Source organism: Corythoichthys intestinalis, chromosome 1 (genome assembly GCF_030265065.1).
Source record: "Corythoichthys intestinalis isolate RoL2023-P3 chromosome 1, ASM3026506v1, whole genome shotgun sequence".
Taxonomy (NCBI): Eukaryota; Metazoa; Chordata; class Actinopteri; order Syngnathiformes; family Syngnathidae; genus Corythoichthys; species Corythoichthys intestinalis.
Window position 1 is genome coordinate 45,699,434 of NC_080395.1, and position 27,690 is coordinate 45,727,123.

General features: G+C 38.7%; 1 protein-coding gene across 3 annotated transcripts; it reads right to left on the bottom strand.

Annotated features, from left to right (window-relative positions):
- Window positions 1-1,752: 1,752 nt before the first annotated feature.
- Window positions 1,753-26,720, bottom strand: LOC130925022 (polycystic kidney disease protein 1-like 2). 3 transcript variants are annotated; one of them, XM_057851474.1, is made up of 41 exons: window positions 26,333-26,720; window positions 25,664-25,822; window positions 25,391-25,579; window positions 25,078-25,188; window positions 24,797-24,944; window positions 24,306-24,538; window positions 23,807-24,217; window positions 23,613-23,719; window positions 23,059-23,194; window positions 22,710-22,908; window positions 22,467-22,576; window positions 22,238-22,381; window positions 21,072-21,251; window positions 20,855-20,997; window positions 20,585-20,764; window positions 20,377-20,514; window positions 20,148-20,300; window positions 19,936-20,060; window positions 18,064-18,184; window positions 17,715-17,843; window positions 17,410-17,635; window positions 16,541-16,731; window positions 16,223-16,453; window positions 16,045-16,146; window positions 15,792-15,970; window positions 14,814-14,960; window positions 14,421-14,620; window positions 14,119-14,345; window positions 13,112-13,325; window positions 12,559-13,031; window positions 11,177-11,273; window positions 10,950-11,090; window positions 10,687-10,872; window positions 8,065-8,395; window positions 7,851-7,984; window positions 7,649-7,776; window positions 7,308-7,468; window positions 5,602-5,812; window positions 4,219-4,320; window positions 4,007-4,138; window positions 1,753-3,812 (listed from the first exon to the last, which is right to left on the bottom strand). In XM_057851474.1, the coding sequence occupies exons 1-41, from the start codon at window positions 26,652-26,654 to the stop codon at window positions 3,624-3,626; spliced, it is 7,440 nt and encodes a 2,479-aa protein (XP_057707457.1). In that variant the 5' UTR covers window positions 26,655-26,720; the 3' UTR covers window positions 1,753-3,623. The 3 variants fall into 3 exon arrangements, with proteins under 3 accessions (XP_057707457.1, XP_057707318.1, XP_057708270.1); XM_057851335.1 differs by having other exon boundaries at window positions 16,223-16,731; XM_057852287.1 differs by lacking the exons at window positions 1,753-3,812; window positions 4,007-4,138; window positions 4,219-4,320; window positions 5,602-5,812; window positions 7,308-7,468 and having other exon boundaries at window positions 7,649-7,765.
- Window positions 26,721-27,690: the final 970 nt, after the last annotated feature.

A 27,690-nucleotide genomic window follows, 5' to 3' on the forward strand; every position in this document is an offset into this window, starting at 1 on the left:
TGTTGCACTGCATACTTCAAACTTCTCACCCCAAATGATTGTCAGTACTTACAGTAGATAGCGCCAAACCTTTTTCTAAAAGAGGAAAGAAAGAAGTTAAGGAAGAACTTTTATTTTTTTAAGCTTGTAATCAAGTATCAAAACTCACAGAAGTCAAATAAAGCAAACTGTAGTAAACAAAATAGAATATAAATTAAACAATTGCCAGATTGAGGGCCCCCTAGTGGTCAGGGGCCCTAAGCAGCTGCATAGTCGGCATATAGGCTGGGCCGGCCCTGTGTCCTATTACATACAGTATGTGGAGGCCAGCTTCCAAATTATAGCATAGGCGGAGTTTGACCTTTGGGGCAAGGGGGGCACAACATGTTGATGACCCCGAAACGCAGTGTAAGCAATATCATCAACTTACCAGAATATTTATCATAATAAGTTGACAATGAGCGTTTTTTCCATATCATTCTTGAGGGGAATTCTAAATCAGGCTGCTTAGGCAATACTTTTCGCCAAGATCGTCATCCACTGAATGTGTTACGCCCGCTGGTGTCGTGCCAATGTAGTTACCCCACTCAAAAATTGTATCCCCTGGCCAGAGCCATATGGAGGTAGATTTGCGTCCTTATTATTCAATCCCAAAAAAAGTTCCTTCAATAAAAAAAAAAAGTTGCTTCAATCAAAGTATATTTTCAACCAAAAAAATGTAGCTTCAATTTAAAAAAAATGTGTTTGAGTGCAAAAACAAATTTGAAACTCAAAAAACTAAAAAAAAAAAAAAAAAATGCATGTGAAAGCTATTATTTTTTGATTGATTTTTTTGTTTTTTTTTTGATTGAAGCAACTTTTTTGATTGAAGTAATGCTGATTTATTTTTGGGCCACATTTTGGCTAAGACATTTTTGTCTTTATTATTCAGTCAAAATATAGGTTGCTTAAAAAATATAGATTTTGAAAAAGAAAATAACTTCAATCAAAAGAAAAATTTAAATCATAGAAAAAGTTTTTGAACGCGAAAAAATATTTGAGATTGAAAAATTTGCATTTGAACACTTAATTTTTCATTGAAAAAGTTTTCTTTGATTGAAGCAATTCCTTTTTGTGTTTAGGCCATATTATGATTAGGAAATGTGTGTCTAAATCTTTCAATCTCCCCAAAAAGTTGCTTCAATCGTAAAAAATATTTTAGATCAAAGAAAAACATTTTTATAATATTGTTTTTCTATTTTTTTAAAAAAATTAAATGCAAAGCAATTGACCGTGTAAGGTGCTCGAAAAATAATTTTGACCCATTTTAAAAATATATATATATTTTGTTCATTTCATTCATTTTTGTAGCAGTTTTATTGCGTTACAACTTTTATATACGTATATAGGAAAGTCAATTATATGCAATGACACTTTTCGGCCACCGGGGGGGGGCCTGGCCCCCCTTTAAAATCCGCCTATGAATTATGGAATTTGTATTATTATTTTTCATTCATCTTCTGAACCGCTTATTATTCATCATTTTTTCTAATATATTTTTTGAATAAATAAATTTCAATACTAACCAAATTGAAAGACAAAATTACTCAAATTTAGATGAATAAACATGAAATATATCATGTTTCAGTGTCATTGACACCACTAGACATCCAATCTGTTTTAATTGGGAGTGCTAGCAGCAGGAGGGCCCACTACCTAAAAAAAATACCAAGTGCTCCACGTGCCATCATCATGGCCAACATTAAAATACATAAAACATAGTGTACTCATGAAGTTTATTTATTATAGTTGCAAGCCATTCATTGTCACACGATGGACATTTTCAACCATAACAATGTAATTAACTAAAGGTCAATTTAACATAACATTCAAATATCATATGATAAGTAGATAAATGAACATGTTTTTTGTACTTATATGCAAATATTTTGACTTAAATGTTAAATACAACTGAACTGTACCCAGGCAATGATTCTTTTAAGTACCAATTGAGGGAGGAACACATACTTTTAGAAACCATACGAGCTTCGGTGGTCAGACCAAAGTTGAACACGAGTTGACTCATAAACAAAGTAAATCAGATTTTCTAAATTGGAACATTTCATGCTCATAATATTCTTCTATGGTGGACTATGACTGCTTCGAGTACACCCATCAATCACTCAATTAACTACTCTTATTAACACCTGCCCAGATAATAACACATTATTTTGAATACATCCTTCAGGTTTTTGGGATGGTTTAATCATCTAATACTTATCAAAATAATTACTTACGATACGATATTGCTTAAATGTATATTTTAATCTCTTTTCAGCAGTTAGAGTATTTTAAGGGACAATTTAATGGTTCATGTATCCATCCATCCATCCTCTTCCACTTATCCAAGGTTGGGTTGCGGGGGCAACAATTTCAGCAGGGAAACCCAGACTTTCCTCTCCTCAGCAACTTCATCCAGCTCTTCCAAGGGAATTCCAAGGTGCTCCCAGGCCAGCTGGTAGACATAAACCCCTTTCAGACTTATATCCCGGTAAATTACCGTGTTAGGTGACATGGGATTTACCCGTGTCATGGCTTTCAGACATGGGGAAATGTCCCGGGATATACCCAGGTAGCACACTTTCAGACTTGTCCGTGTTGGCAACTCGACCCTCACGTAATTTTTGGTCGGCATCAGCAAAAAATAAACCACACACTTCCAAAGTTGGATGATGGAGTCTCTCTTCCTCGGCTCCAAGATCCAGTAGCAATTTAATTTCGTTATGTTTCCAGTTTAATTGTGATATTTCCAGGTGATAATTGTGATGTTTGTTTACCGCTTTTCATCTTACTGCGAAGAAAGAGGAAATGACGATCGGCTCGCCATGATATTTACGTCATCAGTCTGGGAATTTAACGGCTCATTTCACACATGGTAAGTCTCGAACATTATACTAGCATGTGACCTGGTTAATGTCCGTGTCATCTCCGTGTCAGTCAACCCGGGAAATTGCTTTCATACATAAGGGCTACCCGTTTAAATCTCGGGATTTAAACAGAGTTCAGCATATGTCTGAAAGGGGCTATAGTCTCCACGGAGTGTTCTGGGTCGGCCCCGCGGCCTCCTCCAAGTGGGACGTGCCTGGAACACCTCTCCAGGGAGGCGTCCAGAAGGCATCCTATTTAGATGCCCGAGCCACCTCAGCTGGCACCTCTCAATGCAGACCAGTGGCCCTACTCCAAGCCCCTATCGGATAACCGAGCTTTTTACCCTATCTCTAAAGGAGAGCTCCAGACACCCTGTGGAGGAAACTCATTTTAGCCGCTTATATACTGTATGAAATCTTGTACTTTTGGTCATGACCCACAGCTCATGTTAGTGGTTCAAAGTGTTATGTGTACAAAGTTGCACTTTGAGCAAATATTATTCTACACAATACAAGCAGTTATGACTCAAGTTGACTTGAAATATACAGCAGTACAAATTCAGTTTTATAACTGATTCAGCGTACGATATAGATAATCTAACTGAAAACAGATTAGTTGAAATGCACTGACATGCATTCTTAGCAAAGTTGCACAAAACGAAGCAAACAACCAAAAGCGACAACAGCGGCAAAGCCCACGTGCTGTTACAGTATACTTGTATATCGTAATAATGTTGACTAAAGTAGAACATAAGAGTCCTTGTCAACATGCCCTGGAGAAATTGTGGAAATCCCGTTATTTGAAGCACATGAAAGTTCGGTCTTCTCAATCAGGCTGCCATCCTCTTGCTTACTCTTACATTTAATGCCGAACAGACTGCAAAGTTTCATCATCATCAGGTCCACAATTTCTTCCTCTTCCGATGGCTGCAATAAATCACAATCAATTCGGTGAAGTATCAGTATTAATAATTTTGTAAATTATTTAATATATATTTTCAAAGAAGTTAAACACCAGTTATTTTGTACTTGAGCTGATTTTGCTCTGGATATTCATACTTAATTAGTGAGAGGGCTACTTTTTTACTTTCATTTTAATTCTGCTAACTGCAGCAAATTACCTTGTGATGTATCTGTTCTTCACTGAACGCCACAAGAATGACTGAGATGAAGAGGTTGAGCACCACAAACGTCATAAACACAATACAGGAGCCGATGAGGAAGGCACCCAGGACTGGGTTGTAATTGAGAATCTTTGCGGTACAACAAGGAAGTATATTAAGGTGCAGCATTCACATTCACACTGTCAGTTTTAAAGGGGAACAATTTTTACCTCATCATAGTTAAAAATGCCCAGCTGCAGGCTGACCATAGTCTTGGCTGCGTTAAATAGAGTGCGATAGGAGTACAGCTTCCACCCATACATCAGGTTTGACTGAAAAACAGAATTACGTATTTGGTCTTTATAATCGATGGTGCCTAAACTCAAAGAATGGCAAGAAACATGTCTGTGTCAAAATGTCTGCAGAAATTAGACTCCAAAAATGTGCAAATGCTTAAAAAAAAATAAAATACATAAAAATTGCACAGAGCAAGCGCATTTAAAACTCATTTACTGCCAGCTTTCCTAATTAACACTGAGAAATATTTGACAGCTCTAACCATCAAAGGCAGTTAAATATTTTTTAATGTACAGTGTATCACAAAAGTGAGTACACCCCTCCCATTTCTGCAAATATTTAAGTATATCTTCCATGGGACAACACTGACAAAATGACACTTTGACATAATGAAAAATGGTTTGTGTGCCGCTTATATAATAGAGTTAATTTATTTTCCCCTCAAAATAACTCAAAATATAGCCATTAATATCTAAATCCAAGGCAACAAGAAAGCCCGCAAACAGTTTGCTGAAGACATGTCAACAAAGCACATGGATTATTGGAACCACGTCCATGTCTGATAAGACAGGCAGGCTTTCTTGTGTACCGTCGTCAGAAGAGGGTTCCTTCTGGGGTGACAGCCATGCAAAACAAATCTGATGTAAAGTGCGGCGTATGGTCTGAGCACTAACAGGCTGACTCCCCACCTCTTAAATCTCTGCAGCAATGCTGACAGCACTCCTGTTACGATTCACATGACATTTTGGAGGGAAAATGACAAGCAGTACTCAATTTAGACATTTAGGGATGTACATAGTTTCTAAGGGGTGTATTCACTTTTCTTGCCAGGGGCTTTGATATTAATGGCTATATTTTGAATTATTTTGAGGGGAAAATAAATTAACTGTATTATATAAGCTGCACATGGACTACTTTTCATTGTGTCAAAGTGTCATTTTGTCAGTGTTGTCCCATGAAAAGATATACTTAAATATCTGCAGAAATGCAAGGGGTGTACTCACTTTTGTGATACACTGTATTTCATTTAATTTATAAAACAATTCTGTTGTTTTTTAAATATTGTACTTTCATGCTTGTAAGTATATGGTGGGGTAATGAAGGAGGAAAACAATTATGTTCTGGCTTTACCACAAGATCATTCCATTTACAACCATACCAGATCGCCAAACCCCAAACAATGGCGCTCAAACCCCACCGGGGAGATATTTTCATAGCATCTATGCATTACTGTGCTATGATTCTTTTGGCTTTGTTCGCGTAACGTCAACAAATGAAAAAGAAAAACATCTCTAGTAGTGTGGGAAACTGCTCACAGCAATGGAATAGGCCAGAAACATGATGGTGATGACCACTAGGAAGCCAGAGATATCAGCCCAGGCTCGCTGGAGCGTTGCAGTGATCATGTGCAGCTTCGGGTTGAGTCTCAGCAGGTGCCACAGTTTGACTGTGGCCAGCAGCACCAGGAAGGCAATCAGATAGCCTAGCACTGCATCAGCCTTGGCTGTCTCATGGAAACTGGCATATCTGAAGACAATGCATCGTTACATTACTATTTAGAATTCAAGTTTGGTCGTTGAGCAACAAAGATGATGTTTCATCTACTAGTATATGTTTAACACTTTATAAGGCACTCATTTAACTCATTGGCTGCCACTGAACATTCACAGCCACTCCTCCCAGTTTAAATGAATTGGACATCTGTGGCAGTCAATGGTTGACAGTTAATCACTAGAAAATAAAAATAAAAATAAATTTAAGTGTTTTATTGGGAGGCATAACCAGAGTGAATTTCTGACTTTATTCATTGTAATTTTACTATTTGTTTAATATTAAAATTTGATTAATTTGTACATTTATATTAAAAATATACTGTATATAAATAATATTTAAAGTACAATATAATTTTATAGTACACAAAAATACACGATTGAAGAAGGCCTTTTTTTTTTTTTTTTTTTTTTTTTAAACCATCATCTTTACAATGCTACTTTGCATTGTGCAAAATTCCATATACAGTGCTGCTCAAAAGTTTGTGAACCCCCTCAACATTTTGGAATTTTCTATTATTTCAACCTGATTTCCTAATCAATCAATTCAGTAGTTTTTTTTTTTTTTTTTTTAACAGTTGTGTTGTCGAGACTAAATTAAAAAGAGTTTTCATCAACTGATGTAGGTGCAAAATTGAACTGTTTGGTCACAACCAAAACCGCCATGTCTGGCGAAAAGTCAACACTGCATACCACCAAAAGAACCTTCTCCCAACAGTGAAGCATGGAGGTGGGAATGTCAAGATCTGGGCTTGCTTTTCATCCTCAGGACCTGGACAACTCCACATAGTCCAGGGAATCATGAATTCTGAGGAATATTGTCAAATCCTAGAACATAACCTGACGCCATCTGTTTTGAAGTTAAAGCTTGGCAGAAGGTGGATCATGCAACATGATAATGATCCAAAGCATTCCAGCAATACAACCAAGGAATGGCTGAAAAAGAAGAAGATTCGTGTTCTGGACTGGCCCAGTCAAAGTCCTGACCTAAATCCCATTGAAATGCTGTGGCGGGACCTGAAGCGAGCAGTTCATGCCAGACGCCCATCAAACCTCTCTCAACTGACTGCGTTCTGCAAGGAAGAATGGGCAAAAATCCCCCAAAGTAGATGTGAGAGGCTGATTAGTCACTACAGAAACCGTTTGGTTGAGGTAATCTCTGCAAAAGGAGGCGCAATATCCTATTAACTGAAGGGGTTCACATACTTTTGCACACATGATATCTGAGTTTTTCTTAAATCAACCACTTTTGTTAAATAAAGAATGACGATATAACTATTTCTTTTGTTTCAGTCCATTATTTGGAATGTCGGTATTGTGGATTTGGGTATAACTTAACATTTAATAAGGTTATTTTAGTTTTTTTTACAAAAAATCTGACCATCGCTGTGGGGTTCACAAACTTTCGAGCAGCACTGTATACTGACATTTTTAAAGATAAGTGCCAGTCTGCAACCATGTTTGAAACATACTGGTCTCTATGGTTCTGGTAGTAATCCATGTCCCGCTTCCCCAGCAGAGTCCTCTTGATGAAGACAGACAAGGCGCTCCAACTCAGAAGGATGATGGCCAGCTCCAGCAGGTTCAATTTACTTTTGAAATAAGCCCATTTCTGTTGCTTCATCAGCTTTGCCTGACATAACATTTAACATATAGTGAAATATAAGTTAGGGTTCTTTTATGGCTTTCATTTTGTATTCATGTTTGGATGCTTGTTTAATTCAACAACTCAAGGTGCATTGAGTGTGACTCCTGTATTACAAATACCCATTTACTGATGGTAGATGATAAACTCAATCCTTAACATACATACCTGAACAAACATGTAATAAAGAATGAAAAGAAAGTATATAGCCTCAGATGCCATGACGAAGATATGGAGACCCCCGGTTGATTGGTAGAGCCGAACATTTTGAAGCTCACTACGGAACTGGAAAGCCCCTTATATTAAAGACAATGAAACATACAGTAAAGGCTTAAATATTCTGTCTTAAGGTGCATTTTTTACACTTTACCTATAGCTGTGGTCTCAAGCATAAGCGTGACAATGCAGAAGAGGTTGACATTGGCGTTGTATACGGTGAACTCAACAAAGATCGCTTGCGTGTATGCATCAAACCAACGGTTTTCATAAAGATACTGGAGCGATCTGAAGGGGCATACGGTTGACTTACATCAGTCAAATTTATATACTAGTATGAGTCATACTCAACATTATGTCAAATGTACCTGCTGGAATTTTCTTGATCTGGTCCAAGATCAAGTACAAAGCCTCCACCCCTGTATAGTGCCATGCTTCCCCAGATGGGGTAGGCCCTCAATTTACCCTGGGACTGGTACTTCCAGGGACTGGGTTGGATCTGTGATGTATTATCCGCCGCAGAGGAACTCCAGCCTGGACTGTAGGAGCCCATGTCCTCTGACTCCCATGAGTATAGCGCATGGCAGTCATGCACTGCATCTTGCAGGCGACGTGCCACATGACAAGAGTTTTTCTGTACCCTTAACTGGCGAAGGCGAGCGTTACCCACCAGCTTTGAGTTTCCATCTGTGATAAAGCCTGTGACCAACAAGAAGAAAACCAGAATTACTATCCTTGTTAACATTGTTTTTCTGATTTTGACATTACTACGTTGATAGACATCAAATCCATTTTGAAACGGAGGGGCTGATAGTGATCGAATGTGATTATTCAATCCTGGTATATAACTGTTGGTACCAGAATTGGCCATAACATACTTAAAAATAGAATGTTGACTAATTAATGATCGCAGGTGAGTTGTCCTAAATACTGTACAGGGTTTGCCACTACCAGTAACATTGCTTACACACTCACCCTGCCCAAGCAAAACCCTATCTGACTATCTCCCCTCTTCTTCTCCTTCTGGGTACGAGGCGTATCCCCTCCTCACAATGTGTCCCCTTAGTAAGAGTAGTCCATAGACTTCATAATTATATTGACGGGTCACATCTGTAATACACTGGACCTTGCCTTCAAGTAGGGGGCATGCCCACACACAGCATCGAGAGGAGTTATTCTCAAACACACGCACGCAGCGATCTAACGCCTGATGTAAGTTGAAAAAGTACGAAAGCTGTACCGCATACAAACAGGAAGGATTGTCTCAGGAGTGATTTGTTCGAGGATTCAAGGTAATTGTTATATTTTTCATAGCATGCATGCATTTTGAAACGTGAAAAACATCAATGGGAGAAATTAGCCTCTAAGGCATTGGTGTCATAGTTCGCAATATTTACGTAAAATAAATGGTAACAGCACGTTTTTTGTTTTTTTTTTGCTTTTAATCAAGAATCGAGACTGTTTTACGTCCATATCTATGAAGAATTCAGGGATTGAAGCATTTATTCACAAGAATTTTTAATGGAAAAAGCTCTTTGTTTTCATAAGGCCGCAGCTACATTTGCTTACTGACTATACACTCAAAAAAATGAATCAGGCAGGTTGTAAAGTTTACTAAAAGACAGTGTGCATTTTCAGCAAGAAACCATCATGTTTCCAAGGTGAGCATGATTGAATCATGCAGTCTCTACATAAACATGAACAGTGAATGAGGAGCTTGATTAGATATTGTTGATGCAACATAATGTTAATGTGTCTTTCCAACTAATTGCAATTGTCTCGTGATTTCTTGCAAGATTTAAAAGTAGGATTGCCAACTCCCTGAAAAAGTACGGGACTCCTCATTGGTACCGTCACCATGTTTATTAGATGGGACTTTGAAAGGCAAAGGCCCAGCTAGTAAAATTCCTCAACTTTATTTTTTATTTCTTTTTTTGATAATCTTATTATCCACATTTTTTCGGCGCAGTGGAGACTCCAAACGGTTTGACCGACCGGCACCGTTTAAATATCAAAATGACCGGAATTCTTCATTTTTAATGGCAAACATTTTCCCTTCATTTGATTTGTTTGATTTGATTGATTTCATTTAATTTGACAGCCCTAGATGTGCCTTACGTTGGCTCAACACGTATGCTTTATGTTAAAAGAACACAATTGCTAAATACTGAAGGAAAGCAATTCAATCAGGTGCAAATTATGTATTTCTTTAATGTCGGTTCAACATGTATTTTGGGGTGAACATGAGTGCCATATGTTGGCTCAACAAGAGTGCTTTATGTTCGCGCAACATGAGTGCCTAATATTGGCTAGACATGTGTGCTTTATGTCAAAAGGCCACAATTGCTAAATGCTGAAGGAAAGGAATATTATCAGGTGCAAATTCTTTCCATAATTTTTTTATGTCAGTTCAACACCCCATTTTTTTGAGTGTCATAGTTTGCAATATGTATTTAAAATAAATGCCAACGGCACGTTTTTTTTTTTTTTGTGCTTTTAATCAAGAATCGAGACTGCTGTACGTCCATATCTACAATGAATTCAGGGATTTAAGCATTTATTCAAAATAATTTTCAACGGAAAAAGCTCTTTTCCTATGTTTCCACTCGGTCAGCTTTGACGGCCACGCCAACAATGCAGGCTCCCTATTAATCGGCCCCCCACCCCGTCAAAATATTATGAAGTCTATGAGTAGTCATACCAAGCTTGCAACCCTACTTACATTTAGGTAGCATTTAATTTACCTCTGTCAGTAGGTGAAACCTATGTGGCACAAGACAACTGAATGATCAATGGCACAAAATGAGTAAAACTTCTAGTTATGGAATAGGGACAAATAAAGAAGAAAACATCGAACAGTTGGACCTACAGTGTGTGTTCAAAAGTTGAGAAGGTCGTACAGAGCTCACCCGTAAAGGTTACAATTTTTGTTGGCAGTGTCAAAATGATAAAGATTTTTTGTCAGACAGAGAAGAACACATTAACATCACCTGGATGTTCTCCGAACAAGTTGGTCAGCAGAGTAGTGTTTGCCCAGTTAAACACATCTTGAATACTCATAGTGTCAGCGATGCCTTTGCTAAAGCTCTGGCGTATGTGCTGGGTCAGGAAATAAGCGTTGGGATCCCTCTGCCCATACGCCACCAGGAGCAACATCCACATAAACCCCATGTAAGCTACATGACAAGCAAACACCTCAAGATGACACATTTTATATTCTGATTTAACTAAACTATGTGGAGTGGGTTCTTACCAAGAATCTCCCTAACAAGAGCAAATACTTTCTGCTCTTTAATCATGTTGTTCCTCATCTTCTCTATGTCTGTTGGAGGTGGTGGCTGGTAGAAACTGCACGTGCTGTCTCTCCGTGCTGCTCGTACCCCATCAGAATCATCTGACCATCACATTAAAATCATGTGCTTCTTCTTTTATGTTTCCACTCCAAAAATTGCAGCACAACAGAATGCAACTTTAACATACCAGAGTTTTTGAGGCTCTCATCGATCTGAGGTTCTCCGTATTCTTCTTGATCGACCTTTTTCAGAACAAGAGCGAAGAAAGCAGCAAAGCCAAGAACCTATAAAACAAAGTTGTTTGTGTCATCGCTCATGTGTGTACACCATTCATATTTTTGTAGTTTACTAGACAAATGCGAAGCAAAGTGTTGTACTGATGCCGCCAGTTGTATGTGGGTACCCAAACATTTCCTGAATTAAATGTTGAAACAACCTTTTTTCAATCCACAAAAGTGCATTAATTAAGTACTTTTATGTATTTTTTTTTTTTAAATAATAAAAATTCACGATTAATGTTTTGTTTTGTTTTTCTTTACCGGTCCTGTTCAGCTGCTTGACATGGAGAATGGGAATCTGAGTGACCTTTTGGTCTGAACAGTTTTAACGTATCACATGGGAGTATGACATACTCCCAATGTGATTATCCAGTGTGTTTCATTTATTAGGAGAAAGCAGCGAAGAGGGAGAGTTTACAGGTGAACAGAAAAAAAGGAGAGAGACAGAAGAGAAGCAGTAACAACAACAAGAAATACATGGAACGCCTACACCAACTATGAATATGTTGGTGCTATCGTTTAATGTTTAATAACAGTTTTTTTTTCCAAATAGATACAACAAAATTAAATGCATTACCATCTATGCAGAGTAAATGCTCAGGCTGTGGATAGTAACAATAACTAAAACCCGCTTCCTTTTTAGACCATCCAGAGGAGGGCTCAAGTTCTCACTCACTTTGTTCTTTCATTTCATCTTCTTGGTGGGAACACTAATTAAAATGCCTATTCCTCTGTTAGTTGTGGATACAACATAATGAAATTTGGTAGGTTTATTCTAGGGATTTATATGCATCCATCCTAGGATCTTTTTTTTTTTTTTTGTCTCAGAGCTGATTAATTAGATTAATTAATTGAGGGCTTATTGTTGCCTTTTGGTTCATGGTAAGCCAGTATTGGACATGTGTGCGAGGGTGTGCTTATCATGTCTCTGGGCTGGTGAGAAGTTTAGGGAGTGAGCCGGGCGATCATTGTTCATTTTGAACTTGTTTATAGATATTTTGGCTAACTATACAACGTATTTTATCTCATTGCCTGTTACTGACGGCAATAGATGTTCACTGGAACTGGGAGGACAGGCAGTGAATGCGCATATATCAGTGCCAACCCACTTTGATCAAGAAGGCTGGCTAACTCAACAAGCAGCTTTTAAATTCTGAACCACTGACAACAAAAGAAAATGTATGTCAGTTTGCATTATTTGTCAGCACTGTGTGTTGCCATTTTTGTGAGCGACCGGATATACAATATATAAAGAAGAAACCACAGCAAATCTGCACTATTCTGTCCTCACCTTAAGAGGTTGTGTGATGAATAAACTTTCAAAGAAGGACACCACCATGGAGATCAGCCAGCTTATTGAGCGATCTTTTCCATAGGTCAGTCCATACATCATGGTAAAGTATCCGGACACACCACTGGTTGCTATCACCAATGTCCATCCTATAAAGACAAACCACCACGGCAGCCCACCTTGACAGCATTTCTTGGCAGAGCCCTTGTTGATACTCTCTTCTGGACTAGGACTACGCTCCGATTGTTCTCCATCTAGGCTGGGGGATGGTAGGTGAAACTCCAGGAGATTCTTCATCCCCTGAACTTGCTCCATGGCTTTGTTGTAGCTCTCTGGGTTCGGAAATCGAGAGGATCCCAGAAAACCTAGCTTCTTCTCAACGTGACGCAGCTGCCTATATAGATACCTGCTGTTGTTGCTCTTCTTTTGAAAAGCATCTGAGTTCTTTTCTGGACTGCCCCAAACAGTCTTTTCTGCAGATTTGGAATTTTGTGATTCAGTATTAGGTACTGTCAACATGATTGCATTAAGGCAAGAGAGTATTTTGGATTACCTTGGAGATCAACTGCCCCAAGACTGAGGATTGAGCGTTCTCTTTTGGCAGTATCAGTGTAAAAGTCAGAGGATGTTCGGTTTTGCTGCCTAATAATGTCTTCTACCAGAGACAAAAGGGTGTTTATGTCAGTCTGTTGACCAGGTCGAAGATCCAAATGAGGCAAGGGACTCTTCATGGCCTTTGACAGTGATTGGGCTATTCTTTTTATGTCCTGATGGAGAAATCATGAAAAACACACTTCATGAATGGTTTTTACATGTCATGTGGAGTTTTATCCCTGTAATTCCCAAAGTGTGTTTTACTTTGCTGTTGGCTAAATGTCAAATGTATTTCACATTTCCCCACAATTTTGGACAAAAAAAGGCAGTGACTAAGCTGATACAAGCAAAAAAAAAAATCTTTTTGATGTGGAGTTTGAAGTGCCATGCCACAGTTCTTAAGTAGAGCAGTATTTCCATGTTCTATATATTTAGGGTATTTTAGCTCTTTGAGCTAAAAACATCAAATAAATGAAATAAAAAAATAAAGTGCATACCGAGCAAAAAAAAAAAAAAAAAAAAAATCAAGGGGGGGGGGGGGTGCAACAGAACTCTCTTTTCAACCATAATGAAAACAAACAAAAATCTTCCCAAAAATGTTAAATACACATTTTTGCACTGCAGCACATATATAACTTCAGCAACTACTAAAATTTAAAAATCTTGCAACATATTTTCCCCGTAATTCAACCAATTGAAAACAAGATTTTAACCCTGTAAATTAAGACTAGCTCACAGGGAATTGCAATTTATACAGGAATAGGTTAACCAACAAACGTGCTGAAAATTGCCAGTTTAGAACTTTCTCAACAACACAACAATAAAACTGAAGAATTCACAGGAAAACTGAGTTTTTCCCATGTCTTTGATAAACATTGTCATAATCTTTAGCTCAGAAAATACATTGCTGAATGTCACATTGTCATTACAAATGAGTCTGTAGATCAAATTGGGTTGATAACTGACCTTCAGCACCGTGTCTGGTGTTATGTCCTTCTGTTCTTTCTGAGGAGAAGAGGCCTGAGAGGGAGACACTCGAACAGTCTTCCCCTGTTTGGTTTTGTCTGATTTTGCAACTTTTTCCCGAGGACGCGTGTTTCTGAAGATGCTCACAATGAGGAGATTGATAGGAAACATGATGATAGAACTTTGGATACCAATCATGACCTGTTGCCAGGTGAATTCGATGTGACCTGTAAATACATTAACATTGTTGCCTTGTGTTGAAACACAACTATTTGCCTAAGTATGCTGTTATCCAAGCCTACCCAAATCCATGGTCTGCTCGGAAGGATCTGTGGGAATGCCCCAAAACATGATGCTTGTCAACATGGTGCAGAGCAGTAAGGAAAAGCAGCAGGACACTCGTTGCACACGAGTGAACGTGCTGCAAGGAGGTCGACTGATGACAGAGAACCAGATATGTCCATCACGGAAATCCTTAGCTGTCTTCATGAAGAATAGATTGCTAGAAGGGCGAAAATCGATATGGATCAAAAGTTAGACGAGGGGTGTCAAACTCATCTTTCTCACGGGTCACATCATAGTTATGGTTGTGGAAGGCCTTTAGGTCTGCCAACTAGGGATACCATGGTTAATTTACTAAAACAACAACATATTTTTGGATTATATATCATGATCAGACGGTTGGTGGGTCTTACCTAAATCTCTTTAGATCCTCCTCTGTGGCCACTGGGAAGACCTTGTCAAGGGTGCAGTCTCCCACGTCGACAGCGAGCCAGGAGTTACAGAGAAAGTGCCACTTCTGACCAGTCTCAAGATCTTGCACTATTACTTTGTTGACATACCTGCATGCAGGATTCATATTCTTTTGTTCATAATTGTATAGGGAATTAATTTCAGGTCAAGTCACATTTTTTTTAATATTGCATAGCCCTTAATTAAAACAAATGTCTCAAATGGTTTTTCAGGCCCACAGTTGACAGACAATTACATAATCTACAAATATGAATATTTAACTTATTGGCTACCATTGACGGCGCTAGATGTCCAATCCATTTTGAGATAGGGATGGGAGCAATCATTCACATCAGAAAGCTAAGCATTCCCAGCCAGTCCGCCCATTTTAAAATGTAATCCATTTCTTAAAAAAATAAAAAGGGGGCAGGAGCCACATGTATTTGCGGGATGTTTTGAAATCTTTACTGACTCAGTGCGTTTGGGTTCCCGCCGAAAGACTTGAGAATGCGTACCACCCAAATACACTAAATACTGTATGGGCTTCACGAACATGACGGAAAATATGGTGTCTGCCATGGCGGCGTCCCGAAGCAAGCCTCATTTGGAGCAATTGAACCCTATGGGTGATGTCACCAGCGCTATGCCCAGTTCCTCTGCAGTAAATACAGTACAATGACTTTATAGAGTTGACTGTATAGAGTCTATGCAGTGAATGTGTAGGCCACAGTTTACAAAATGTTAATGCTGTGGCATACCAAACCCAAAATGTGATTTCCACATATGTCAATGCCATGTTATTATGGGGTTAAGCAAAGTAGAGTTAAATAAATTGTTTTTCTAATTACCAAAAATAGTCACTTGCCCTAATAAGGGTTAAACATGGGTCATGAGAACTAGCAAAGTATTTAATAGCAAAAAGTCAAGTCCGTAAGATGTACCATGCCGGATGTGTGCCTGAGTTGTCATGCCACAGTCTGATGCTTTGCAGCTCTCCAAGGGAAAAGTGCGTGGTCAAGAGAAATACGTCATCTGCGCCCCTTTCAAACAGAGGTTTTTCTAGATCAGTCAGGTGGTGGGGCTCGCTTTCCCCCTCTGTTCCCAGCAGGGTTAGCGTCACCTAGAAATAGGTGTGATGCTTCAGAAACAAAGATTCCCGTTGCCATAGTTTGAGGACAGGAGGATGTGACTTACCTGGGAGGAGGTGGATGCACCATGACGATGCCCAGTGCCAATAGTCAGCATATAGCAGTATTCTGCTAATGGGTCATTATCTTCAAGCATTGTTATTTTGACCTTGAGGTAAATGCACACAGTATTAGAATTTGTGTGATTCATGAAAAACACAATTCATTTGAAAATTTAGGTTTACCTTGGCTGAGTCCTGTATGTCTTTTCTACGTGCCCATATAACCACCAGAAGATACGCACAGAAAATGGCACCCACAAAACACACAACAACAGGATTATTGAAGAAAGTGGCAAAAAGCTCTGCAGTGCGGGACACGTCCACTAAATTTGGCATGACAAAGAAAGAGCTGCCAAAAAAGGTTAAGTGATTACACAGACACTGGGTGAGTAAAGGTGTGGTGAGCGGGCCGACCTGTAGAAACAAGAAAGTAAAACCATTTTTGGTGTGAGGGTTGTGTTTTTCAAATGTCACGATAATGAAACAGTGTTTCACATTTACCCTGCATCCATCTTCACTCCAGGAGGACTCTTCTTCATTCCAATATTTGCACTGGGCGGCAATGGTTACAATATTGACTGTGGTATTAACAGATTTGATGCCTGGCTCTACTTTGGGTTTCAGGACGAGAAAGTGAGCACCAACATCTCCTGTTCTGTCTTGAGGACTCACGACCCAGGTATATTTTTCCTCTGTGATAAATGACACAATATAAATGATAACTACAATACAGTACATATTTCTTAGACTGATTTAGTTCACTTTAACTTTATTCATTTTGGTTTTATTCACATTTATTTATTTATCATTTTAGTTATTCATAAAGTATTGATTGGTTCAATTCTTTATTTGAACACGGTTATTAAAAACAAAGGCATTACATAACAATATTTTGCATTGCAATGCAATATATTTAAGTAAATGTACAAAACTACAAAACAGCCACACAGGCCACATCAAAAACATAATGTTCAGAAGGAGTAAGTAGACGTTCAGACTTATTTAAATACTTTAACAACTTTCATATACAAAACATTCCTGCAATGTAACATAATTTGAAATATTCTACAGTTTCAGAACTCGTGATAGTGAAAGAGAGATAGTGATGTAGATATCCTGAATAATAGTATAGAAATTAATAGAGAAAATGAACGGATGGATGGATATAATTATAATTGAGACCTGACATCCACATACAGTATGTTTACATCACATTTTGGCTCATGTAGGCTACACTTATATACCAAATGTTATTTTTATGACCGCCCTCATGACCCGAAATGTAATGTTCACAAACTGTATGTACGGTACATGCCAGGTCTTTATGGGGTTTAGCTTTTTTATTTGCCAAAAATAGTCACTTAACATACCTTCTTTCATATTCTCAAGCGGCATCTGAATTTTGGCCACATAATCTTCAGCTGTTGGATAATTCTTGGACCCCAGGAGTACCACAAAAGTAATGTTTTCAGACGGCTCCATTTTCAAGACCAGTGTAACATCAGGTGAGGGAACGTCAATTATTAACGTGCTGTAATTGGCCAGGTCCAAGACTGTACTGTTCTCCTGCCCAACGTCTGGCCTGGGGAGTAGAATCTGACAACCCCAGTATCACAAACAACTTTAGCCTGGGTAAGTGTACGTAGTTTAAGTATATTTTTCATGTTGCTCAAACCTCGATCTCTTCAGGCAAATTCTTAACAGGGATGACATTGCCATTAGTTCTTGTGAGAGAGACTGATCCCACAGTTCCTGAAATATTTCCACCTGTCCACGAGTACGGGTTCTTTTCAAAACTCATCATCTGTGAGATATAACGGGTGAGAACAGATGACTACTTTAACGAGATCCAATACAAGATGGCCACGTCCAACAGGTTGCTTAATTTTGATGGACATCATCATTGTGCTTTTGAATGTATTTTCCCCCATTATGTTGCTAACTAAAGTAAACAAAAGCTCTTTTCAGAGTTTCCTTTTAACTGAATCTAATTATACCTGCACTAACAAATGACATACACCTACTCGGACATCCACAGGCTCATCCGGCGAGACAACATCAGCAGGAAGAGTTGGAAAGGAAAATCTAGATGAGCTGCTCCTCTGTATGTTTATATCCTGTGTATGCATGGTTTCAGGAGAAATCCTGCAGAGAAGCCCAAGCTTATTTGTCGTTTCAAGATATATCAACTCCAATAACTGACCATGACATTGGGTACACTCGCACGATCAAATTAGACCATGGGTCTCAAACTCACTTTAGCAGATGGGCACCGGAAATATAGAGTCTGGTGACTCAAAGCTGCATCAAATATTCCTAAAAAAATGGACTAATGTTGCTCATTCACTTCCGTTAAATTGGTAATTAAAAAAAAAAAAAAAAAAAAACACAGCAAAAGTTATCATAATATTGAGCTATAGTAAGCCATAAGAGATTTCAAAAGCCAAACATAAAATGCCCAGGGAAAAAATACGCACATGCAGTATGCGCATGCAAAGTACACCCTTCCCATTTCTGCAGATATTTAAGTATATCTTTTCATGGGACAACGCTGACAAAATGACACTTTGACACAATGAAAAGTAGTCTGTGTGCAGCTTATAAAATAGAGTTAATTTATTTTCCACTCAAAATATAGCCATTAATATCTAAACCCCTGGCAACAAAAGTGAGTACACCGCATGGGAACTACGTATATTCCTAAATGTCCAAATTGAGTACTGCTTGTCATTTTCCCTCCAAAATGTCATGTGAGTCGTTACAGGATTGCTGTCATCATTGCTGCAGAGATTGAAGAGGTGGGGGGGTCACCCTGTTCGTGCTCAGACCATATGCCGTACTCTACACAAAATTGGTGTGCATAGCTGTCACCCCAGGAGGAAGCCTCTTCTGAAGACGGTACACAAGAAAGCCCGCAAACAGTTTGTTGAAGACATGTCAACAAAGCACATGGATTACTGGAACCATGTCCTATGGTTTGATGAGACGAAGATTAATTTGTTTGGTTCCGATGGTCTCAAGCATGTGTTGCAGCAACCAGGTGAGGAGTATGAAGATAAGTGTGTCATGCCTACAGTCAAGCATGGTGGTGGGAATGACCCCCCCCCCCCACCTGTGCAGCAATGCTGACAGCACTCCTGTAACGAGTCACATGACATTTTGGAGGGAAAATGACAAGCAGTACTCAATTTGGATATTTAGAGATGTACGTAGTTCCCATGCGGTGTATTCACTTTTGTCGGCAGGGGTTTAGACATTAATGGCTATATTTTGAGTTATTTTGAAGGGGAAATAAATGAACTCTATTATATAAGCTGCACATAGACTACTTTTTATTGTGTCAGAGTGTCATTTTGTCAGTGTTGTCCCATGAAAAGGTATACTTAAATATCTGCAGAAATGCGAGGGGTGTACTCACTTTTGTGATACACTGTACACATATTCATGACTTACATTTTTATATACTTACATTCTTTTTAAAGTATTTTCAAAAATCTTTCTTACATAAAATGCAAAATATGTGAGGATCACAATTTTACTTATGTTTTTTAATAGTTTAAAATTATTGTTTAATTGGTTTGTAATTTTTAAAATATGATTTTTTAAAAAATATAACAATTCTATTAATATAACATAATTTTATTATTATATTTTAGATTTTAGATTTGTAGAAAATACTCACAAACCACACTCATACTACACTTTAACAAATAGGAGGTTGCAAAATATTGTCCTGCTGGTCTCAATTGTACCCCAAGATGCAAGTTTGAGACCTCTGAATTAGACCAGACAAAAGAGCTGTATTAAAACCTTATTCTTTCAGCTGTTATCTTTTTTCAATTTTCTATTGGCAATATTATATATTTATTTGTATATTAAAGACACCTTCCTCTTACCTGTTAACATAAACACTGATCTGATCGGAATCAATGATGATAGGATCTCCATTTAACTTTTTATGATTCAACAAGGCATTCTGCACATTACTTATCCCAGTCAGAAGGGAATTGGAAACTTTTTCCTGAAGATCACATACAATTTAGTTGAGACTTTATAAAAAAAAAAGAAAGAAAAAAAAAGACAACAAACACATCAATATTGCTCTTACATTTGACGACGCGTTCAAAATATTACTGGCCGCTTCAACTATTGGTGCAGCTCCATCCACAACTTCTCCATCATCACCACCACTACCATCCTGATTAACACTGATAGTGTTGAGGGAAGAGCTCAAGTCAACCAACAATGAGCTTGCTTCTTCCTAAAATGAAAACACATGGAAAAAAACAGCAATTCAGTCCTCTTCCATAGTCAAAAAATGTGAATTTGAACAGTACCTGGGCAGCTGGACTGAGCTCATCTGAGCGCTGTGTAAGTCCAGCCACAGCTCTGGCTGTCACTTGTACTTCAAGACTTGTGTTTGATGGGGAATCCAAGAGCACAGTGGTCATTTTGGTCAGCATCTGCTCTCTAAGCTAAAGAAAAAAAATGGTGTATTGATATCTCAGTACTCAACTATTTAAAGAAACAATTCTTTCTACATACCTTCGTCCTTGCATCCTTCTGACCCTCATCAGCCTCTGTGTTTAGTATGTCAGCGACAGAGGTGACAATCTGGCCGAGGGCCTCGCCAGAGAGAAGACCGTCCTGCTCCAACTGGGAAACTGTATCTTCTAGAACTGACTGGAGTGTGTCCACAGAAGCACTTGAATTGTTTTTCCGTACCTTCAAGAAATATTATCCTTTTTCAACAGAATTCAACAACAGCAGTGCAAATGCTGCTTTTCTGCATGGGAGTCTTGTCACATGCAATACCTGAGTGTGGACAGTCGTGGTAGCTTCTGAATTGTCATTTTTTACAGTCACAACAATAGACAAATTGTAATTGTTGTTTTCATCTCCAGCAGGCAAAAGGATAGATTTCACAGACTCTAAATTGCTGCAACGCAGATGTTTGCCTTCAAGAAAGATGAGACAGTATAAAATCTGCAGGGTGGGTGGTTATTCATCTGATCAGTTTTCATTTTCTCACCTGTGTCTGTCTTGAAGCAATAAAGACAGCCTGAAGAACATAAAGAACTAGCCTGGCAGGTGATATCGAATGAGTCCAGCACAGTGCCTGATAGTGGAAAGATGCTGCACGAAGGGGCTAGAGTTGGCTCTGGATCCGGTATAGGGAGTGTGTACCTGGCAAAACCGAGCCCTGATTTTCCTGGATTGTTTTGTGAGAGTGCACACAGAGGTCAGGTCACGCGGTTATTCTTCCAAGTTGAAGTTTTTAACCCTTTCTAGGGCACAGATTTAAATGCTATGAAAAAAAAAATCAACTTTAGCATGTAATTGAGGGCCACAACCAGAGTGAATTTCAGTTTTTATTAATTTAAATTGTATTGATTTTTGATTTTTTTGTTAATTTCTAATTATATTTATTCGTAAAAGATACTGTATATAAAATGACTTTTTTTTTAGAACCTCTAGAGGCAGGCCCAAGTTCATACTTATGTTGTTCTTGTTCTTTTGCTGGGAAGAACACTAAAAGTGGTTACTTCTTCGGTATTCATGGACCGATCAGAATGAAATTTGAAAGTATATGCATCGATCTTCACAGCCAGGTTGTCTATTAATTTTTTGTCTTAGGGATAATTAATAACAAAAATTAATTGCGGAATTAAAATTGCTACTCCTTCATTGTTCAGAATGAAATTTGGTAAATTGGTATATTCTAGGGATTTACAAAGTATGTACATATATCTTTTATTTGTTTGTGTCAGGGATGATAGATTAATTAATTGGATGATTAAAATTGCTACTCTTCCATTACTCGTGGATGGATCAATAAGAAATTTAGTAGGCATATTCGAGGGATATACAGTATACGTGTCAAACTTTGGAGCAGTATTTCAGTTTTTTTATTTATTTATTTTTGTCTCAGAGATTTTTAATTAGATTAATTTATTGTGGACTTATTGTTGCCTGTAGGTTCCGAGTATGCCAGTAGAAAACATGCCCGCTTTTCAGTTGTGCTTTATATTTCTCTGGGCTGATTACGGTAGACATTTATGGAGTGAGCCTGATGGTTGTTATTGATTTTGAAACTCCAAGCCAATTATTCTCTCTGTAGTGTATATTGTGCCTTAGGATTGTGTACCGCAAGCCTCTTTTTAACAGTTTACCTAAAAGATATGTTTTAAACCACACCTTGAGCTATCACTGTGATGTTAAGCAGATTGTCCCTTGAATATCTCAGCTGCTGGCTGTTAACAAGAAACTCTAAGTTGCCCTCCTGCATTTTCGTCAGTGGCCTTCTTCCTTCTTGTGAGTAACAGGTCTCAAGGTCACCCTGTCAAAAGTAGAACTCACCTTTAACAATGGTCATTCACTGAAGTAACTTTAAAAATTGATAAAAATGTCTGATGATGACTTGCAGTTATAGGTTTTGGATCCTCCATGTACCAATCCACATCTGGGCAAGGTCCTATACAGCTCAGCCTCAACTTTACAGGGTCATTGACATTAACTGAAGTGCAATTATCACAACTGTATGAATTAAGACAATAATAAATTATTATTTCAACAGTATTATTTGGTACTGATGTCAAAACCTGGCACAAATACAAATATATAATTTAGACAAATAAATGGCAAAATGAGAGCTTGGTCTAAATTTTACCTCATGGTAACATTTTTAAATTCTTTTGGAACAACAGCGATGCACTTGGAAGCAGACACTAGTTGGCTCCATTTTCTAAACCAAGCTGTTTTCTTCACAGTCACAGTGTAAAAGCTTATCTCAAAGGGCTTTGGAAGGCACTGTTTGTCAATCACGTGAGTTTCGTCATTTGTTTGGTTGTTGCATTTGCAGTCTCCACCTGCACAAAAATAATATGGAATAATGTAAATATTCAGTGAATCTACAGATCAGAGTCGTTTATGACCATACATTGCTCACCCTGATCGTACAGTGACTTGCCGTATTCATGTTACTGAACTCATTCAGAAAGGGGAACAATTGCACTTACTGCATTTCCACACAAATCTGAGTCCTTTAGTGGGCAATGGCACACTTCCATTAATGCTGAGGGTGACATTGTGAGTGTAGTCGACCACAGAGTCTGGAGCGGAAATTACTTTCAGGTCATAAGATTCAACAGCAGTCTGAAAATGAAAAAGATTTGTGACAACAATTACAGTCTTGACTCCCATTTACCATAAGATTAAATGTGATTTGTTAATTGAACCTATCTCAGTTCGATTGTGACACAATGTTTCAGTTGTTAATTTGAGCTTCCACTTTCAAAAAGACGACTAATTAAAAAACAAACAAACAAAAAAAGTTGAGTTGCAAAGTTATAGTAGGTCATATTAATGGTCTAAATGTTTTGAAAAAATATTATCCTAACATTTGATCAGGGGTGTGTGGACATTATATGCACTGCACTAAATACAGCCCACCCCCTATTTTTTATTTTTTTTTATTGTTTTACAATATTACAAACTAGAACTGCAACCAATTTTTTTTTCTCCAAACAAATAGTGCTACTCTTATTTTTTTACTGAGTTCCATAGTACATACCACATTTGTGGAGTAGTTCTCACATGCAAGGAATAGGCTTTCCAGGCTCACATTGAAATCAGAGGTCGAGAAAGCGTTCACAGCTTGCACATTCAGTTTAAATGATCCTGCATGCAAAAAAGTTATTTGGGAGCTTTGAATATACACAGAATGAATGAATGTGTGGTTAAATTCATGCCATTACATTCAATTACCTTCAACTGGCCTGCCAAAGGTGTACATTTGTAAGCTTCCATTGAGCATTTCTCTGGTCTCAGAGTGTGTGACATTGTTGACAGTTAGTGTAAAGAGAAGCCGCGCAGGGGCTCCATGTTCCAGCGAGACACCAATAACCATGTCACTGGAGTCAGGACACTGACCATCATCTGCTATCACAGAGGCCTGCAACCCCTCAACTAGTTCCAGCAGACACAGCTCAAATTGGGCAAACACTGTTTGGGAAGTAACCCTGTTGGAAGCGCTCAGAGTCAGGTTGTGACACCCATGCCCGATCTGTTCCACTGCACTTGCATTCAGTGTAATGTTGTATGGTGTGACCCCTTGGTCAGCCGAGGAATTTGCAAGTAAAAAGTCCTTATATTGAAGAACGTAACTCACATTTGTACCTATTTTGAAAAGAGGACATGTTCTCATTTGGTGTTATTTAACGAGAATACATGGTTTATCTGCAGTTTATCGACAGACTTGACTCACCGGTCTCCACTGTGACCTGAACTTCAACAGGCCCTCCAGTATAGAGCAGGGTGCAGTTAGTGCCATCTTCTGACGTGTTGGTGCTATAGCATTTGATATCTCCAAACTGACCAACTGGCTCCTGAATGCTTATGGATTTTTGAGCTGTCACATGCCAGTCGCTGGTGGAACATTCCACTGTCACCATGAAATCTCCAGGGGTTTTGAATGTGTGCATCACTGTGCTCTCCGTCCTGTCATATATTGTAAAGTGAGGCTACCATCTGTGTGGTTCTACAGCATATACCAATACATATACATTCAATTTATAATTCATATTTTTGGTTAGGATCTTATTAGATTGTGCAGGAAGATTGTACACTGACCAGTAATAATGTTATGAACATTTTGACAATACTGTATAGTTTTAAAATTGTAACTGTAAAATTTATAGGGATTCCTGAAAAGTGGTGGTTTTGGAGATAAGACGCTGAATACAAATTAGAGCTCACTCTTCTGGGGTGATGGCATCAATAGTGTGGCCATCTCCAGCATTCAGAGCACATGTGAGGTTTCCCTCATAAGGTTGCAGAAGCCACTTAATATTGATCGTGACATTATCAAACACCGCTGCCAATTTAGTCATCAGCAAGTGGAGTCCTAGAAAGAAATCACACCACTTAACATGAATAAAAACATAGTTTCACTTTCACATTCTTGAGTTACACTCTAGCTGCATGATGATATTTTCATCACTAATATGTCAGTCGGATGTTAGAGGAGTATATCTGACCATCTTTGCAGCGGTACGCCACAGACAAGTAACTTCCCAACAATGGGCAGGGTTCACCGTAAGATTTGGCATCTGCTGGAGCTTGGCAGGCCTGCAGTCCATGGCAACTGTCTGCGAGAACACAAAAGGTTGGAAGGGGAAGGGGGTGATGTTTCAGGTGTCTAAAAGCAGGTCATTTGTCCATTATTGTGGAGTCTCACGCTGTTTGCGGTAACATTAGCCCAAGTGAAAAGGGGACCAACAGACAGTATGCAATTTCCAACGTCTAGGTAATTCTGTGCATTTTTCATAACAAATGTGTCTACATAAATACCTTTCACCGAGTCTGCGACATCTGTCCAGGTGCACTCCTTCTCAGGTGTTGACAGTGTGGTCGTGAGTTTGGTACGGCAATAGTGAATTGTTTTTCGACCGTAGAAGCTGTCATTTATTTCTATGACTTGACCAGAGCCGCATTGCAAAGTGGCATTTTGACCTTCGCAGGCAATTGATTTCCTAGAATCTGAAATTAAACCATATTAAAATAATATAACAATAGTGTAAAATTTATAACAACAAAAATAAAAAAAACTTAAAGTTTACATACCAAACTGGCAGATAAAGTTCAGTTCCTGACTGCAATTCTCCGAGGCTTCCCACCGAAAGCCTGATTTTTTGCGGATATGTCCACAAGCTGCTTGCGTATTGGGCTCGTTCGCCCAGTTATTGTAGCTGATATCTGAGCCATCCAGCCATGCCAGTGACACTAGTGTTGATCAAAGGGGAGGGAAACAAAATCCCACTTGTTATTCCAGTTGCTATTTGTTTCAAATATACTCATCTATAGCTTAGAAAGGAACATTTTTATTAATCTAACAACACAACAGAAAGGATATTCTGTAAAACACATGAGTGATAATGCTATGACTCATGTTCTGTCAAGGGAAATAAAAAGGAAGTTGTAGATCATAGGCTCCGTCAGGGACATAGTGTATGTGCTGGTGCTGTATAAACAGATAAACTCAATTATACCTCTACGATGATAGAAAGCTGCTCGACGAGATAATGCCCATTGTAAATGTCCGGAGATTAGACAGTAAAATACAGCAACAGAGTACATACAAAAATAAAACTCGATAAATTTATCCCAACTTGAGAAAATAATGTTCATTTAGATTAAACATTCAATGCAAATTCATGTAAGAAAAAAAAAGTTATTTAAATACACAAGGGTTTTTGTAATGACTGGTTAGGGTTACGTGACATGCCCTCTCACCCTCTGTGGCAGCAGTGTCCAAAGTGAGGTTCGGAGCAGCGGGCGCCAATCCAAGCCACCAATCCTTCTTTGGATCGAGATGCCGCTGAAGGAACTGCTGCTTCTCATCATTAAGAATGAAGGCTAAATGTCCTCCACCCCTCTCGCACCATTTCTGAGCACCCAGGAAAGGACGCTGCAGACCCGCAAACTCGTAGCAGGAGCCATCAAAGGCCTCCTGGTATTCAGGGCAGGAGAGAGCTTCTGGTTCTCCTGCAGCATAACGTGTCCAATCGAAAAAGAGAAAAAATAAACTCAGGAGCCCAAAAGCGATACGGTCCATCTCTGTCTCTGCACCTGCACATCGCTTGCGCTCAATGTGGTAACAACAGGATTTTAAAGGACAATGACGTCAGTGGCTCTGACAAAAGCCTGCACTCTAGGGTTATTTCTGACATAGGGATAATTTACTTTCATGTCTTTCGGTCTTTGTGCTCTGCATATGTCTCCTGTACACAAACAAAGCTTATGGCTCTCTTGAAAGGAGACAAAAGCCAACAGTCAACATCCACTAATGGCTCCACAAGCTGCAGCAAGAGATATAGTTGTCCTTCTGAACAGAAACAAATTGTTGGATTTTACCTTTACAGCAGTCGTCATTCATCTGTCCTGGATCTTTAGATGCACAGACAGATGGTGTTTACAGGTAATAATTACTGTTGACCTGATTTATGATGGAAGTGTCCAGATCAATACCTGTTTTTAAGTCAGGCCCGGATCTAGGTTTACCCACCAGAGTGGGCACTAAGAAAACTTGAGGGGGCACCCCCAATGCAGGCTTTTTTTTACCCTCTGCATTTCTCCGGGCTTGGGACCGGCGCAAGTAGGACACTGGCTTGTGTCCTGTTGAGGCTGCATTAATTTTTTTTAATTTATTCATTTTTTCCATTCATCCACCTACTTATTCTCGCAGTCGGCGTGATGTCACGATGACGTCATCTCGCATAGCAACGTGTCACCATTTTGAGATGGGGGCACGCACAGATAAACATCTGTAGACAAACGTTGTCTAAAATTCATATATTTCAGCTGTGTTTTGCGTCTTTTTTCATAAAAATGGCTTAAACATGACTTATTATTATCACGAGTCACTGCCGACAGACGCGAGGAAGCAATACGACTTAAAATTAGCGTGTATTGGCCTGCAAATCTGCCCATACAAAGTCGCAGCTGATAGCTGGAAAAACAATCCGAAGGAATGGCCTGCAGTGGAGTTCGGAAACATTTACAACTACCTCATAAAGTCACCCAGTAAGTTGACCTTTATCAATTACGTGGAATATGTACTGTGTGGAACTAAGAAAACTGGTAGTATATAT

What these genes read in the sequence shown, in the direction of transcription:
- LOC130925022 (XM_057851335.1), bottom strand. Translation starts at nt 26,654, where the DNA reads ATGGACCGTATCGCTTTTGGGCTCCTGAGTTTATTTTTTCTCTTTTTC. An exon ending in GGCGTACCGCTGCAAAGATG is followed by an intron (nt 24,945 to 25,077) that starts GTCAGATATACT and finishes ATTTCTTTCTAG; the next exon opens with GACTCCACTTGCTGATGACT. An exon ending in TCAGGTCACAGTGGAGACCG is followed by an intron (nt 24,218 to 24,305) that starts GTGAGTCAAGTC and finishes TTTTCAAAATAG; the next exon opens with GTACAAATGTGAGTTACGTT.